General features: G+C 39.6%; 1 protein-coding gene across 2 annotated transcripts; it reads left to right on the top strand.

Moving 5' to 3' along the window:
- The first annotated feature begins 210 nt into the window (after window positions 1-210).
- traf2b (Tnf receptor-associated factor 2b) lies at window positions 211-13,054 on the top strand. Of its 2 annotated transcripts, none has more exons than XM_070924282.1 (11): window positions 211-236; window positions 4,877-5,079; window positions 6,117-6,195; window positions 6,364-6,462; window positions 8,329-8,490; window positions 8,580-8,654; window positions 9,110-9,184; window positions 10,297-10,521; window positions 10,612-10,915; window positions 11,191-11,339; window positions 11,443-13,054. In XM_070924282.1, exons 2-11 carry the CDS (start codon window positions 4,904-4,906, stop codon window positions 11,659-11,661), a joined length of 1,563 nt encoding a protein of 520 aa, XP_070780383.1. In that variant the 5' UTR covers window positions 211-236; window positions 4,877-4,903; the 3' UTR covers window positions 11,662-13,054. The 2 variants fall into 2 exon arrangements, with proteins under 2 accessions (XP_070780383.1, XP_070780382.1); XM_070924281.1 differs by lacking the exon at window positions 211-236 and adding an exon at window positions 662-692.
- The last annotated feature ends 3,527 nt before the right edge of the window (window positions 13,055-16,581 follow it).

Raw genomic sequence — 16,581 nt, 5'->3', positions numbered from 1 at the left:
TACGACTCCGGGGCAGCCCTCTTGTAGGGGCGGGGGTTGGTCAGTTTGGGTGAATGCACTGCAGAGTGTAGAGCTAAAGTGACTCCGCTCTCCTCAGCTGCCTTATTTTTTAAAAATAAGCGCAAGTTGAAACGAAATCGTAAACATAGCTAAAGGTTGAGTTGCCCTTCTCAAGCGATAGCGGACAAATAGTTTCCTTTTCTGTCTGTCAGCAGAGACACATTCAAGACGCCAAGGTTAGTTTTCTGATCTGGTGTTTCTGCTTGCCAGATGACTAGCTTAGCAGTTCGCTAACATAGTAGTTAATTCGATAAACCCTTAGTAATAGGTTAGTCAAACACTGCCTAACTTAGCATTTAACTAACTAGCTACCCAAAGTTGTGTAGTTACTCATACATAACAAGACGTAACGTGTAAATTAAGTGCTAGGATACAGCATTGCCTGTTTTTAGCCCGATAACACAAATGCAAAAATAATTAAAATGATAGCTGCAGAAGTTATTCGCACGGAGTAACTAACCCGTCACGTCTAATGTCAAGCTACAGACTCAGACAGTCCACATCATCCACCTTCTCGTGGTTCTTTTATAACCTAGCCAGCACGTGATGTGAGTGGGTGCAGCATAAGTATGAAACACAGGGGGTAGGTTAGCATGAGACTAAAAGGTGAACAGGCAGTCTTTTCAAGCTCGGTGAGTAAATGGCTTAGTTTGGTTTCAGTACTGTATCGCAAAGAGGTTCACAGTCTAGAAACACTTGGTTGGAGTACTTGATCAATATTGAGCAAGAACATGGCGAGCATACAGGGAGCAAGCAGAGCAGAGGGTGTTTTTCTGCTGCTACTAGCTTTAAAAAGCAGTCAGGGACAGCTGTTTGAGACAGAAGGGAGACTTTGGTTGTACTTTATTCTTCACGGCATTGTTTTGATTGTGAATGCAGCTCTTGGTGTTGGTGATAACTTCTTTCAAAGACACGATTGTTAAAAGTTTCCACAACTAGTAACTTTGGAGGCCAGATGGCTGTGTGGTTCTCAGATCAAAAACCAAGGACATTTTATTTTTCATCACACCTCAGTCTTCTTAGTTTAATCATGTTTGTGCTTAGTGCATGATATCTTCAATGTTACTTAAGTTGTTGTTTCTGACATTTTCAGCCAAAATGTACAAAAATTCTGGTCTGTTTTATTAGGCCGTTTAGGATGGTGGAGAAACAAAGAAAACCAGCATATGGTGTCTGCATGAGATTTAATGATTGTATTCACTGCATTTGTGATTGCTACCCTCTGAAGGTTCCTATGGTTACATACACTTAAACACCAGCTTGGGTGTACTCTTGTCGTCATTAAGGCTTGGCTCATTGTTCACTGCAAGGCTGTGTGTTATATGATATATTGAACTGTATACCATTTATTTTCTATGTGGACAGGTTTGAGCACATGGCACTTAGGAAATGAATTGCAAAATAACTTGGGTGTACTACTGAAGAAATATTAGTCATCATGTAACTTGAAAGTGAACTGTTAGATAGGCATTCAGAGAATTTTAACAGGAAAGCACAGTGTGACTCTACAATGATAAGCAGCATTGTGGCTTTTCTGAGAAATTAAATATGAAACCTCCCGTCTTTTAAACAGGGTTTGTTTTGAGGTTGATAGGAAGTAATCTAGGGTGGAGCAAGACAACTGAATAATTACTAATCATTATTCTAGGAAACTTCAATTTAAGATAATCAATATTACTGTTTCACCCTCCACGTAATGGGGCTGAAATTTAAAATTTGGAAACATATTTATTTAATTTTGACAGATAAACTCAAACAAAAATGATCATCATTATGTAGTCTTGATAGAAAGGATTACTAACAAAATGTTAGTACTAGTTTGCCAAAAAATTATGTTAAAATGCTTTGTTATCTTAATGTTTGTGATTTAGCTAATAAACTTATCTTAGCACAACTGCTTTTATGTTTATTTAATGAAATAGAAAAGATGGCAGGGAGTATGAATGTTACTTGAGTGATTATATTGTTTGTAGCTTGAATGTTTACTGTTATTGCTCATGGCTGCTAATGCATCACTGGTCATATGTTCACTTGGGACAATTTAAGTCTCATGATAAGCATGAGACTTTTTTCAAGTGCTCTTGCTATTAGTCTTCTGATCATGAGAGTTTCATCATTGTAACTCATACTGTGAATTATAAAAATGACGAGTTAGTGGCATGCTTGTGGGTTTCAGTGTTGATACTGTTACTGAAATGAAGTACTTTGTGGGGCACAGTAACCTTTCAGTTTGCCTACTTTCATTTATCAGTTTTGATCTAACTTCAACTTTTTAAGCCCACTTCCCCAAGTTCCTCAGCAGATTTCATGTGGCAGAGAAAGGGGTTCATCAAAAAGAGGATTCAGATATTTATTACACTGAAGACGGCAAAAAGCTCTCATGACTTGCAAAAGCACAATGAATAAGCCTACCTCAGCCTGATCCCAAACTGTTAACTTTGCATGTTTCTCTCTTTACTGAGGCATACAATTTCCATATGCAATTTCCCCTGCTCAGTCTGTGCAGGATGAATAGTGTGTTTTGTAACCAAACAATGCAATGTGGGTTGAAAACATGGTATTTACCTCCACCTAGTGTAAGCCTTACCCTCATCTGATTTTAGCAAATGGCTTTAATTTATGGGTGAGCAGTTCTTTTAAGACTAAGTGCTTTGACTCAAGCAAACAAATAGGCGGAGACAGCACTGCTCAAAGGCTTATTCACTGAATAGAGTTAAAACCAGATAAACTACATATTATCGTGCATACCCTTTAGCCTATTGCAGAGCAGACAAGCAGAAAGATTTCAAAGGTCATATATTGTGTCATGACATGCAAAGCTGAAGTCTGTTCAATTTCTTTCCAGAGTTTCCCAAGACACATTAAATATATGTTGGCATACTGTACCTGCATGCACACACACAGTATACCATTTTCTGCAGCCGTGTGTAAAACTAAACCCAGATAGACACCATGACAGACAACAAACAGCTGTGTGCATATTTGCTAATGGAGTATTTGCTGTGGGCGTATGGGAATATGTCAGTATATGATGACATCTGCTTATTTATGGGAATAACTGTCGTGGGAATTTTAGGAAAAACAGAAGACCAGCAACAAGGGAGCAGTTCTTGTGGTTTATTCACATCTGCAGACGGACGGCCGCGACAGCAACTCAGGCGCTCCTGCCCGGCTGACCGTACTGCATCTCAGAGTGGTCTGCTTTTATACAGCATGTACAGCAAAGAATGTGAACGCTAGTAAGACATACGTCACTCTTTTTGACAGTCATCACCTTGTAAGGATCAAGGCCACAGCTGAAAAATGCACCACTGAGAACACGTTGAGAGGTCTATGGTCCCTTGCTAGGGTCAAAGGGCACCACAGCAAATACCTGTGACCTAAAATAAACTCTTCAGGGTGTGGAAGGGATGTGTTGTATTTTCCCACTACAATGACACTCCCCACTCATTTCCCATAAGGGATTTTTCAGTAATAAATGGTGTATCACTAAGAGGTTAAACATTCGTAGAGCAGACATTTCTAAAATGATATTTTTTTTGTGAAAGTGAAAGTTTCTTGTATAAAAGCAGTTCTAAAACAACCTTTGTACTGCACTTAATGCAGCAGACTGTGGGGAAGCGAAACTTACTTGCGTTGATAAGAAGATTAAGGAGAAGGCTGATAAGGAGTAAACACGCATCACCAGCCAAGTACGCTTTAAGCTTTTTAGTGGTTCATAACTTTTATAGTATGACACAGAGACGGAAAGTCCTGCTTTTGACTTTGGACTTTATACTGATTTGCTGTTGCACGATGGTCCATATATTGTGGGCAGAGCATACAGCAACCGCTAGGTGGCAGCACTGGCGCGATTATTAGCCTAATGTAGTTATTCTTTAATAAAATCCATTTTTTGAGTATTAAATGGCAAACCAAAGTTAGAGCAAATGTACCTTAAGAGCATTGGCCTTTCATGACACACAGCTGGATACCACCGTCGTCAAACAACGCTTGAAAGACTGGGCGTCTTTGACGCAGGTCTGTGTCTATGTAACCAGCAGCTTTATGTTTTGGCCTGAACTGTAAGAAGGCGCGGCCACTGTGATCTGTTGTGTTTGTCATAGTCTGCATAATTTTTACTTCATTTTTATTGAGAGTTGTCTGTTGTCTGGACTGGGACTCCGCCATATTTCAGTTCATTTTTAATGCAGTAAGTGTGAAGTGAAGCTGGACTATTTAGTGAAAATGTCTTCCATTTTCTGTGAAGTAGCACAGATACTGGGAAAGCTTTCTTGGCGTCAGTGTTTTATCTCAAATATATTTACTCTACCCACCATAGTCTACCCATGTTGTTTACATTCTAGAGCAAGTCACTATCACATCTGCCTGACAGATCACTATCTATCTCATAGATAACAACAAGAATTTGCATCCCAGGTAGGCGTCATAGATGAGGCAAGAGTTTTGGGCAAGCCATTTGTATTTTACTTGCACGCAGGTGTCTAATTTGAATGTGTCCACTTCATTTGGGTGTGATAAATAAAACATGTTTGAAGCTGCCAAACTTAACACAGTTCACATGGCCTCACACGGTTTCACAATGATGAATCAGCCTTAAACTCATTGTATAATTATTTGCTTAAGGGCTTGGATGAGGTTCATATTACTCCGAACCACATTCAGTACAGCTAGTGAATGTCACTTGTGTTGACACTTCCAATTGGTATAACTCCAACATACTGGTAATTCTTGGAAGTGTTCAGTTAGTAATTACCAGTATGTCAGGGGAAACACAAAACATCTGGATTGATGTGCTGTCTGTTTTCATTGGCAGGTCATAGCACCAGATTGATGGAGAAGAATGGCCCGAATCTCGTTGGATTGTCCCAACTCTTTGCCAGGGATCCCCCTCAGTGTGCTGTCAGTGCCCATGGAGAATAAATACAAATGTCAGCAGTGTCTCCAGGTCCTGAGGAAGCCTGTCCAGGCTCAGTGCGGCCACCGCTTCTGTGTACACTGCTTCAAGCAGCTCACCAGGTAGACTGGAGGTCCTCAAACCACCTACAACCATGTGAAATGCAACCCCCCCCCCCCCTTAATGCTTTTCCTCTTACCGGACATGCTTTAGCACATCCTGTGTTCTTATCTCTGCTCGCCTCTGGGGATTATTTTGCACCAAAGATCAATTACTTTATGCAGACTCATCCTTCACATGACTGGACTGTAATACTGTCAGTGAATCACAAGGATCAAACCATGCTGACTCAGTAAAATACAAGGTGTCCACTGTTTTATTTCCACTCCTCCCACTGACTCACTGGTTGTGCATTAATGTATGAATGTATTGTGACAAATACATTGATGTATCATCACATTCATATATATCACATTGGTGTTTAATGATACTTAAGTATACATAGTGCAGTAGCATTACACACAAGGTGACAATACAGGAAATTAAACATAAAACTAAATACAACAAAATAACCTTCATAACATGTATGTACCGGAGTCTCATTTCTGCTAATCTTCACGTCGTGTTTTGAAAGGCGATTTCACATGACCTGTTTGAAAACCACTACCGCCTACACATGAGAATTCATCATGTTGTAATGACTTCACATGTAGTTTTTGTGTGTGTGTGTGTGTGTGTGTGTGTGTGTGTGTGTGTGTGTGTGTGTGTGTGTGTGTGTGTGTGTGTGTGTGTGTGTGTGTGTGTGTGTGTGTGTGTGTGTGTGTGTGTGTGTGTGTGTGTGTGTGTGTGTGTGTGTGTGTGTGTGTGTGTGTGTGTGTGTGTGTGTGTGTGTGTGTGTGTGTGTGTGTGTGTGTGTGTGTGTGTGTGTGTGTGTGTGTGTGTGTGTGTGTGTGTGTGTGTGTGTGTTTATTTGTCTTCCACCTTGCAAAAGCTAACTCATTTTTCTCATTACTTTGGAAAAAAAGGGTTGCAAGTCGCAGCATTTGTGTCACGCTACAAGCTTCTTTCACTGCTGTTGTATTGATTAATGATTCATCAGCTTGAGCTGTGCTCCACACTTTTTTTTCCTATAAAGTCACAAACCTGTTTTGTTTATCAGTTCTGGGCCAAAGCCATGTGAAGCCTGTCGCCAAGAGGAGATATATGAGGAACCTATTTCCATTCTAAATAGTAATGAGGTGAGTTATGAAACATGCAGCTCTCAGCCAATGCTGTTATTTCATGACACTCTTCCTTGTAATCCATCCTTCACCACAACCTCCACAATGTGACCTGTTATGTCTGTGAGCCATTATAATTTGTGGCTTTGTGAGCTCTCTGAAGTCTTTTCTTTGTCCGCCCACCAGGCATTTCCAGACAATGCTGCCGGGCGGGAAATAGCCAGTCTGCCTGCCAGGTGTTTGAACCAGGGCTGCGATTGGAAAGGCTTAATAAAAGAGTATGAGGTGACGTATAAAGTTTAAACTTGTGTGTGTGCTTACTGCTTCCTACTTGCTTTCACTTTTGTTTGAATATTTCTCAACCATCAGCACCCACACAGAGTGTACCATCACATATTCTGCATTCCCATTCCATTCAGGTTTTTTCCCCTGAAGCCTTCAGCTCACATTATAGCTGAACAATGTGGTCTGTTTCATGCAGTGCAGCAATAAGAGTGGAGAAACAGGAAGTGAAACTTACAGCCTGGAAAGTCCCCCTGTTACCATCTGAGCTAACAACAACAACTCAGTGGGAAAGTACCAGGATATAAAAAGCTATTTAACTTGAGACTAGCTTGGCTGATAGAGGGTTAGTTGACCATTTCATTATAATGAAACTGCTAGACTTAGTTCACAAGGGAACTACTATATTTACTGGAACAGGTTTAGACGATGAACTACATCTTTCAGACAGACTGTGGTTTTGTATAATCACAGAAAAGCCCCGTCTGAATCATAAATATTTGTGTTCTTGAATGAGCGTCATCTGTCTACTAGTTTTGTTTCTACTGTAAATATGTCTGTGTGGGGCGAGTAACTTTGTTAATCAAAGAGACTTCCTGAAGCTAATCCTATGCAAAGGATGTTTGTAGTGTTGTTTTGTTTGTTTGGGATTTTAACGAATCAGACTGTATCAGGTTCTTCACAGGAAATGTTTAAAGGATGTGATGGCAGGAAACAGTTGAGAACTCTCGGCTGATGCTGGAGACTATTTTGCATGTTTTGCAAACGTGGCTCTCACTGGAAAGATCCGCGCTGCCGTTGGCTAGCTATGCACACCCAAAACTGGGTCTCACGAAGCTGGAAAAAATAGACTAAACATGGTGTCTGAGTGGTGTGGTGAGGACAGGGATTTGACTGGAAAGCTGTTTAAAAATTATTCATATTCAGATTGGTTTTTCGGTTCGAGATTTGCCGGCGTCGTGTGTGTGAAAAGTGAACAGTCAAAGCGAAAAACATGCTAACCTACCTGTTGTTCTGGCTCTGTGGCTCCATGCGTGCTGTTGGCAGTCATAGTGAAAGAAACTAACTTCCAGGTCGATAAACTCCACCTCACTGTCGAGCTCCACCCCTTTCGTTTCCGGGTATTTTTTAAGATGGTATTTTACGGCTTTTTATAAAATTCTCAAACGCTTAAATTCAAAAACATCCCTTTTTTCAGTACTTTATTTTTTTACTTCACGTTTTTATTTCTGTTTTTTTGTATTTTTATTTCCTCATTATCCTATTTTGGGCGGGATGGTTTTTTTGTTTGTTTTAAGATCAGAGGTTTTAAAAAGCTCTCTTTTATCTCACTTCTTTAGAGTTTGTGTTTTAGCAATAGTATAGTACAAATACTTAAATTGTGAGTCTCAGAATATTTCTCCTAATTGGGTTAAACATCATGATTACATCAATAAAAACAGAATTACTGTAATCACTTTTATAATTAGATAAGTGTACTGTCTCCCTACCTTTCACCTGTTTTTTTTTTATGCACTGGAGATGCATCAGATCAATGGTTGTGTAAAAAACAGAACAGCTTGTTTTTCCACATTTCAACTGTCAGTACATCCTGTACCAGACTTTCTTGAATGTGCGGGTGTTTCAGGCGGTTACAACAGTTTGTTTTGACAATGATTAACAAGGGTGTATCATCTTTTATGTAAAAGCCGACAAAAGGTCAGAAGCTTTTATATGACCTGTTTTGATCATCTGCCATGTAAACGACACTAAACATGCTGCAACACCATAAAGCACAACTGAAGAACAATGAATATCAAACACACCTGATCTGAGAGGGCCAGGCAGTAAGGATGTGGTAATAATAATTGATCTGTCCTCCATTTTTAGGCTCAGCATGAAGGTCGCTGTGAATTTGAGCGGATTCAGTGCGAAGCCTGCCAAGTCTTTGTCCTTTGTACGGAGAAAGACAGACATAATGAGAGAGAATGTGAAGCAAGAACGCTCAACTGCAAATACTGCAAAATGACCTTCAACTTTAAGGACATCAAGGTGAGAGATAGAGATTATCTAGTGTAAAGCAGTTGCTGGATGTATCTGCAAAAATGGACCCAAAATAACTCCTTCGTGGTGTGTTTTAGGCCCACGATGAGATCTGTCTGAAGTTTCCCTTACAATGCAAAGACTGTGGCAAGAAGAAGATCCCAAGAGAAAAGGTTTGAGCTGATCCTCAAATTACTTTTTTAATTTTCCATATACATTTCTATGTGGAGTTCAGTGGTTTCAAATTACTCGGCATGGTAATGTTTGACAATGTCCTCTCTGAACAAAGGCTCTTACTGAAGCATAGAGTATTCACTGAATATAGCATTTACAGCCTAAGCAAACGTGCAAGACATGACCTGAAATGCATGCACAATGCTATAAAAAATACATCAAATTATACAAAACACAATGTACAGAACATACAAGTTGCAATGACTGTACCATAAACTGTGAGTTCCACATTCATCACCTGAGAAGTGAAAGTCTTTTTAGGAAGCGGTGCCTCAGAATTCCCTTTATGGCCACTGAGTTTCTTTCTGACTAAGCGTCCTGTAGTTCTCCACTTTCACTTCTCAGTTTGGAGCTGGTCCACTAACTCTTTTTTTTATGTCTATTCTATCTTCAGTTCAATGACCACAGCAGGTCCTGCGCCAAGTCAAAGACTGCCTGTCCATTCAATGAAGTGGGCTGTAAGTCTGTGGTATGTACAATGTTCAAATCAAATAATAATGCTTGAATTGTGCTATTTATTTATTTTTCAAACATACAAATACTATGTTGGAGGATGACTTGTTTTCAATGTGGTGTTTGACATTACAAATACACCATATTTGCTATCTTGCCAAGAGTACTGTACAGTAAGTTTGAAGCTACAGCCAGGAGACGCTTAGCTTAGCTTAGCATAAAAACAGGAATCGGGGGCAAACAGCCAGCCTGGCTCTGCCCAAAGGTATCTTTCTACTATCACCTCTGAAACTAGAAATTGAAAGAGTCCAGCACATACCAGAGCCAGGCTAGCTGTTTCCCTTAGCTAAACTAAGCTAAGCTAAATGCCCTTCGGCGTTAGCTTCATATTAGATTTAGATTTTACAGACATGTGAATGGTATCGATCTTCTCATGTAACTCTCAGTGAGAAAGCTGATTTCCCAAAATGTCGGAATTATTCCTTAAACAATCTGCACTAAAAAACTCCCTGAAGTGTACAGCCTTGCGTAAGATAATTTATTCATCAGAGAGTGGTGACAAGTTCATTTTTTAACTGTAAAATGCCCCGCTCAAGACATATCTTGGTCACAATTCCTTGATAAACAAGTTTATAGGCACTGAAAACACATTTTCTCAATTATATTCTTTCCATCATTGCCAGGGTCGTACATGAACACATAACTTTCTGCCAAAGTTACAACTGCTTTGGTTGTTTCACATGAAAGATTTCTCTCACTGCTGAAGTGAAGTGGGCAGGGCTCAGTTGGAAAAAGATTGATGTCACGAGTTAAGCATCATTTGAATTAAATTCGCTTGACAGTTGTGGTTTTCCTACGTTGCCAGGCGACTGTGAACCCACACCCTCACAGTCCTGATGAGGCAGATTAGATGGGTTTTTGACTGTTAAACTCTTAATAAATATTAACTGAGGATGTTTTGTTTTTTCCTGAACTTTAACGTTCATTGTTGCTTATTTATTCTTGAATATTTAATGCTATAAATGTTAATATTAATGTAATTGTTAAGCTTTCAGGTTTTCAGGGTACCATTATGAAAAATGTTTGTTTATGTTATGTGTTCACATTAAGCTGTGTTGTGTGTCTCAGATAGAGAACGGGAAGCTCAGCGACCATGAGCACAGCAGCACCATGGAGCACTTGCGTCTGCTGCTGTCCATGGTGCTCTCCATGGCTCGCCCGAATGCTGACACTCCTGGTCCCGGGGAGTGGCAGGAGGACTCTGGTCTGGGCCTGTACAGGGCTCCTGAGGAGGGAGTCACTATGGGCTCTGGAGCTGCAGCCTCCGTGCAGTCTGTGGACTTGGAAAAAAAGGTGAGTCTCAATGGATTGAATGTTCTCTGTTAATGTTAATAGGTTTTGAATGAGGATCTAAAAGTATTTGTTGCTGTTTCTTTTTGTCAGGTAAATGCGTTGGAAAATATCGTGTGTGTCCTGAACCGAGAGGTGGAGCGCAGTTCAGTCACGCTGGAGGCTTTCTCACATCAACATCGCTTAGACCAGGAAAAAATTGAAAACCTCTCCAATAAAGTGCGTCAGCTCGAGCGGACGCTCACCATGAGAGACTTGCAGCTGTCTGAAACTGAACAGCTGGTGCAAGAGCTCCAGTTCTGCACGTACGACGGGATATTTGTCTGGAAGATCTCAGACTTCTCCCGCCGCAGACAGGACGCAGTGGGCGGTCGAACACCTGCAATGTTCTCTCCAGGTGAGACGAAACACGTAATCGCCACCCATCATGCTTTTCAAAGGTTTTCTGTGCACGTGGCGTATCTTATGTCCAAGCTGAAAGGCTATTTTTGAAATTGAGTCAACTAAGATCATGTGGTTCGTGTGATCATAACTCTTGTGGGTGTAGTCAAGGGAAATTCCACTTTGCTACACCCTTGTTGTCCTTCAGGGAGTCTACATCACTCCTATTCTCACATGACACTAATTTAAGGTTCTGTTTACACTCTGGATTCCTCTTCTTCTTTCTCGTAGCGTTTTACTCCAGCAAATACGGATACAAAATGTGTCTGCGGCTGTATTTGAACGGCGACGGGACGGGTCGAGGAACACACCTTTCGCTGTTCTTTGTCGTCATGAGGGGCAAGTGCGATGCACTGCTCAAATGGCCATTCAGTCAGAAGGTAGGAAGACTTGTAAAGACATTTTTACACCCATTTCTTTATCCACAATCGCCAGAATAAATAACACAAATCAAACTGATGTTCCCTTCGCCTCTTCTTCCAGGTGACTCTGATGCTCTTGGATCAGAACAACAGGGAGCACATTATTGACGCTTTTCGCCCTGACGTCACCTCCACCTCCTTCCAGAGGCCGATCAGTGAGATGAACATCGCCAGTGGCTGCCCGCTGTTCTGTCCACTGGCCAAACTGGCTGGCAAGAGCCCCTATCTGAGAGATGACACAATTTTCATTAAAGCCATCGTAGACCTCACAGGCTTATAGGGTGTAGACTGTGGAAGTTAGCCCAAAATATGTTTAAAGGAAAACTTAAAACTTAGAAATAAGTACATAGTTATAATAATTATATAGCTATATAATGATGTATGTTATATTTCTATTATACTATAGTATGTGTCTATGATATTACATGATATCATATGTACACTATATATTAAGAACGTCCTCAAGATGTTCTCGGGAGTGTCACATTATGACATGATATACAAGGGTGTGTAAAATAACAATCATGGCGGTGGATCTATAATGGTTATGGGTATCCATCTTAAGTGAATAAATCAATCTGACTTATAGGAGCCAGTGGACGGACAGCGCTGCCGTGTCATACCCGCGCTTTATATAAGTTTGGCCATTTCTGTTATTTTCTCAATGTCTTGTATATTTAAGACTTTTGGCAGCACCTACGTTGCATATACAAACACACAAAGCTGTCAGCAGGTGGTCAGGAGACATGCTTAAAAACAATAAGAGCTTTAGTAACATTAAGAGCTGCTGAGTTAAATATCTTGCTCATGATAAAAGAGGCCTGCAGTCATCCTAACGTGGCATTCGAATGAAATCTTACAACAGATAATAGTAATATTTGTATCAAATATATATATATATATATATACATATATATATATATATAATGATTATAATACTCCAGACTCCAGCTTTGCATTGTGTGGTTCTTCACATCTGTACATACATTTAGGCATATAATACACGGATACGGTGTCTCGCTCTGCACTGGGCCATTTGAACAGCACATGATGCTGAAATTAATTAACTAATGAACTCTCATAAAAATAGATTAACAATTTCAAGTGTAGATGGAGCAGGCCACTTATTATCATTTGAATAACCTATCAATCAATTACTAGATCATACGTTTGATACATTTTCCAGTGTTAACATAAACGGCTGTAGCCCAAACTTGCTGAGTCAATCCTAAAACAAATTTATGAATGAAAGAAATAAACAAACCAAAACATTTTGAAAAGTTATACGCCTGAGTTTCCGCTGCACCTGTAAAACATGGAACACAAAAACTGGCCTTGCATAGACCACCAATACAAGACTGGAGGTTCATTTATAGGAAAGTGTAGCAACACTTGTACCTTCCTGTTTAGCACTAATTCCTGCTGGTACTAATAGTCTTGATAAATAATATCCATTATATATTATATCCACTCTATTATATTCATTGTACATTATTTAAAGTTTACCTTTTATGATCATACTTTGGTGTATTTTTTGATTACGTATATCATGCTTCCATAACAATCATCCTAAATCTTCTTTCATCTATTATTATAACATTAAACAAATATAAAAACATTTACCTTAGCACATCAATAATTTCATCTATTCTAGAAGTCCTTACTTTGATGAAAAATACTGTACTTTTAATTGAATGTGTATTAACTGTTCTGCATTGTCATTTAAAGCACAATAAAGGATTAGCGTTTTTCATGAATTTTGTCTAATGAGTTTTTATATGTAAATATTTGTGTGGTGCAATGCTCGCTGCTCTTTAGGAACACACAATATGTCCATTATGAAAGAATGCGTATACCAATGTATAGGTTTTCATACAGTGGTTGCATGTTGATTTGAGTAGAGAGCTGAAAAGATGAGTGAGATTTAATTGTTTAGTCGATCAACAGAAAATTAAATGATGACTGTTTTCGACTTGTGGGACATAAAACTGAAAGTCTTTGGGGTTTTGGACTGTTGGTCGTACAAAACAAGACATTTTAAGAAGTCACCTTGGGAATTCTTACAATTTTAGTTGATTATATTAGTTGTAATATTAGTTGATTAAACAAGACAATAATATGCAGATTAATCGACAATGATAATCATTAGATGCAGCCCTACTAGAGCAAACAAACCCACTGTTAAGCAGTGTTGCATGGTTCAAAAGTGGGTTTGTTTGCTCTGGTAGGGCTCTAGTGTTGTACCTATAGCCAGTAGCATAAACTACCTACACTATACATTGATTATGTCATCAGGTGAGGATCAGCGTCACAAAGTCAAAAGTACCCCAAGAACTGGAGTACACTTTTATTGTAGTTTACCCTGCTGATATTTATCTTAGGATGTTCTCAAATAGTCACATGTGAATGTTAAAACTTTCCCCTGCGGGCCGCCGTAGGCGATTTCATGTGCCTCTATGATCTGTGAAACTTTCTGGTGTTTTCTGCCACAGACTTAACAACCCGCTTCATCAACCACCTGCGGCAACTGAAACTGTCGCCTCTGCAAGTTGCTGAAGAAAGTAACACACTGAACCACTGTCACCAAAAAACAAACAAGCAGGCTGTTTGTTAACCAGGTTATTGGTGTATTTTGTTTCCTTCCGTTATTGTGTACTTGATGTAGTGTTCCTTCGTGTTTTTGCAGAATGTGTTGGCTTGAGTCATTTCCTCAAAACATTTAACACATTTAAAAAATACAGAAAGGGGGAACTTCTCTGACTTTACACATAAAGGTCAGTGTCGTTATGAGGAGCAACTTCTCAGTATGTGAAAACAGCTGCGTAATTTCTTCTGTGGCTCTTGAGGGAGTTTTTCAAGTCTGAGAGACTCTTGGAGACTAGTCATGAACAGAAAGTCTGTGTTACATTCAGGCATGGAGTTTGAGGGCATTTACCAGGCAGGGTGGGTCTAATGAAATAGTGTTATTGGTTGTATTGTGGGAAATGTAGGATCCAGTGTTATTGGATTTTGACTCATACTACAGACTACAAGTCAGGATGTCTGGGGCCTCTGTTGCACCACCGATTTTGACTGTCCTTTTTTAAATGTGTCTCTTACAACTTTAGTGGAATATTAAATTGCTGTAGTAAAGCGTCAGGTGCATATTATAACAAGTAAGTGGGAAAAAATGCTTTTAGTTTGCACACATTATGGCAACAATACAACTTATTTTTTCACCCCCAGATTGATTTATACTGTCTTTTGTCATAGTAACGACTGAAGTTCCTCTGCCTGCCTTGCAGAGAAACTGAAAGCCGCAGGTATCGTTCACAGCTTTGCATATCCAGATCGGGGATAGGCTACCAGATTATCGCCACATAGACCATATTTCAAGCAAACGAAACCTGCCACTGGTTCTGACTAAAACCAGATAAGGACTCAATGTGACGGCATGGCTGCTTTTGTCAGTATTTAAACTGAAGTATCAACCACAACTACCCTTTAGCTGTCACGGCTCTCCCCTGCTGTGAGGCGTTAAGGGGAAACTCGTGTCATTGGCAAGTTATGCTGAAGCAGACAGACCCGGACCGCATGGGAAAAAAACCCTACTAGAGAGGGCAGCTGTCAGTTTCTCTTCAAACACTGCGCTTCGTTTTTGAACGACTGAATTTCTTTCTTCACTACACGTCTGGCCTGTGGACATTTTGACCACAAAAAAAAGTTTGTCTTATTTGTATGGGACCACTATGAAACACTGGTCACATGATTACAGGTGGTAGATGGTCTTTGGCTGAGGAAGACCTTGAGATGTAAATGAAAGCTCCAGAAAAATTGGACCTTGAGTTAAGTTTTCATTAGCTATGCTAGCACTATGGCTCTATGGATGCCTGCGTTTGGACACTGTGATGGGCATTTTCCACTATTATATATATTATATATGATATTGTACTAACCAAATGATTTATCAGGAAAATAATCTGCAGATTAATCAATGATGAAAAAATACATAATTGAGATGGTGAACAGGGTAAACATCAGCATGTTAGCATTGTCACTGTGAGTGTGTTGCCATGCTAGTGTTAGCATTTAGCCTATGTATCTAAGTAGAGTCTCACAGAGCCGTTAGCTTGGCTGTAGACCAAAGGTTTTCATGCTTCATTGCAATGGAGTAAAAACAATCAATCGCCACCAGCATCACTATGAAATGTAGGTGTTTAATGTAGGAAGCCAATAGTAACCCTGGAGTTTCCATGGTAACCTGTGTTGACCCTTTCATACCAATGCCAAACAGACAAAACGTAACATGAAAGCTCTTGCAAGTGTCCAGCTCTCTGTCCAAAACCTTTTCTCAAAAAATGGTCCAAGAACCAAAGTTTATTAGTAGAAAAGAATATTAATCTGACACTTTTGCAGACGTCTGGCCTTTCAGGGCATGCTTTTTATTTCAGGGGGGGGTTGAAATGAACATTAGAGGACAGGAAACATGATTAAAAAGATGGAGCTACAGTAAAAATAACATGAAAGTTAAGAAAGTTGTCAAAGGGAACAAAGGAGAAAGTTCATGACTTTTTACACACATTTCAAAACATGGAGCTGTTCAATTGGTGGCAAGACTCAGCGGATGATGTAAGGTATTCACACAAATGTCTCTGAAAATTCACATGCAAATACAACCAGGCAGATCGTTTTGACCAGGTACTGATTCATAATCAATCACAACCTTCTTCTGCAGGGAATCTCCAAGAAAACATACGTTTCTACCACGTAAAGTACCTGAACCTTAATGCTGGTTAAACTGCAACTGAAAAACAAAGTGTCACAGTCCATTTCTTATGCATTACTTTTTGTTTTTGTTTTACTTGAGACGGGCCCTTGAGCGATAAAACTGAAGGACCTTGAAGGGGACTACAGGCATGATGGGAAGTAAAGTGTACACACAAACATTTAAAGACTGTTGGGGCCCAAAAAAACAGAAAACACAGATGTTTTGATCCCATCGTCACTCTCCTTTGTATTTTCTTCACTTGATATTGGTCTGCATTTTGTTAGTTGTTCTTTTAAATTACTCAAATTTCAGCCAAGATATCCTCTGGTACTTTTAAGGTGTATGACAAACATTTATTATGTCTAAATTTAAGAACTGGGTGACATTTCTGTGACTTGAAATCTCTGTGAAACTGATGTTTTTCTTTATTGTTCTTGCTCAAATTGCAACTTT

Source organism: Enoplosus armatus, chromosome 18, assembly GCF_043641665.1.
Source record: "Enoplosus armatus isolate fEnoArm2 chromosome 18, fEnoArm2.hap1, whole genome shotgun sequence".
Taxonomy (NCBI): domain Eukaryota; kingdom Metazoa; phylum Chordata; class Actinopteri; order Centrarchiformes; family Enoplosidae; genus Enoplosus; species Enoplosus armatus.
The sequence above is the reverse complement of the archived record's forward strand: the minus strand, read 5'-3'. Positions and strand labels throughout refer to the sequence as shown.

Coding starts and splice junctions, on each gene's coding strand:
- traf2b (XM_070924282.1), top strand. CDS start 4,904: ATGGCCCGAATCTCGTTGGATTGTCCCAACTCTTTGCCAGGGATCCCC. Junction 6,463..8,328: donor GCTTAATAAAAGAGTATGAG/GTGACGTATAAA, acceptor CTCCATTTTTAG/GCTCAGCATGAAGGTCGCTG. Junction 8,655..9,109: donor AGAAGATCCCAAGAGAAAAG/GTTTGAGCTGAT, acceptor TTCTATCTTCAG/TTCAATGACCACAGCAGGTC.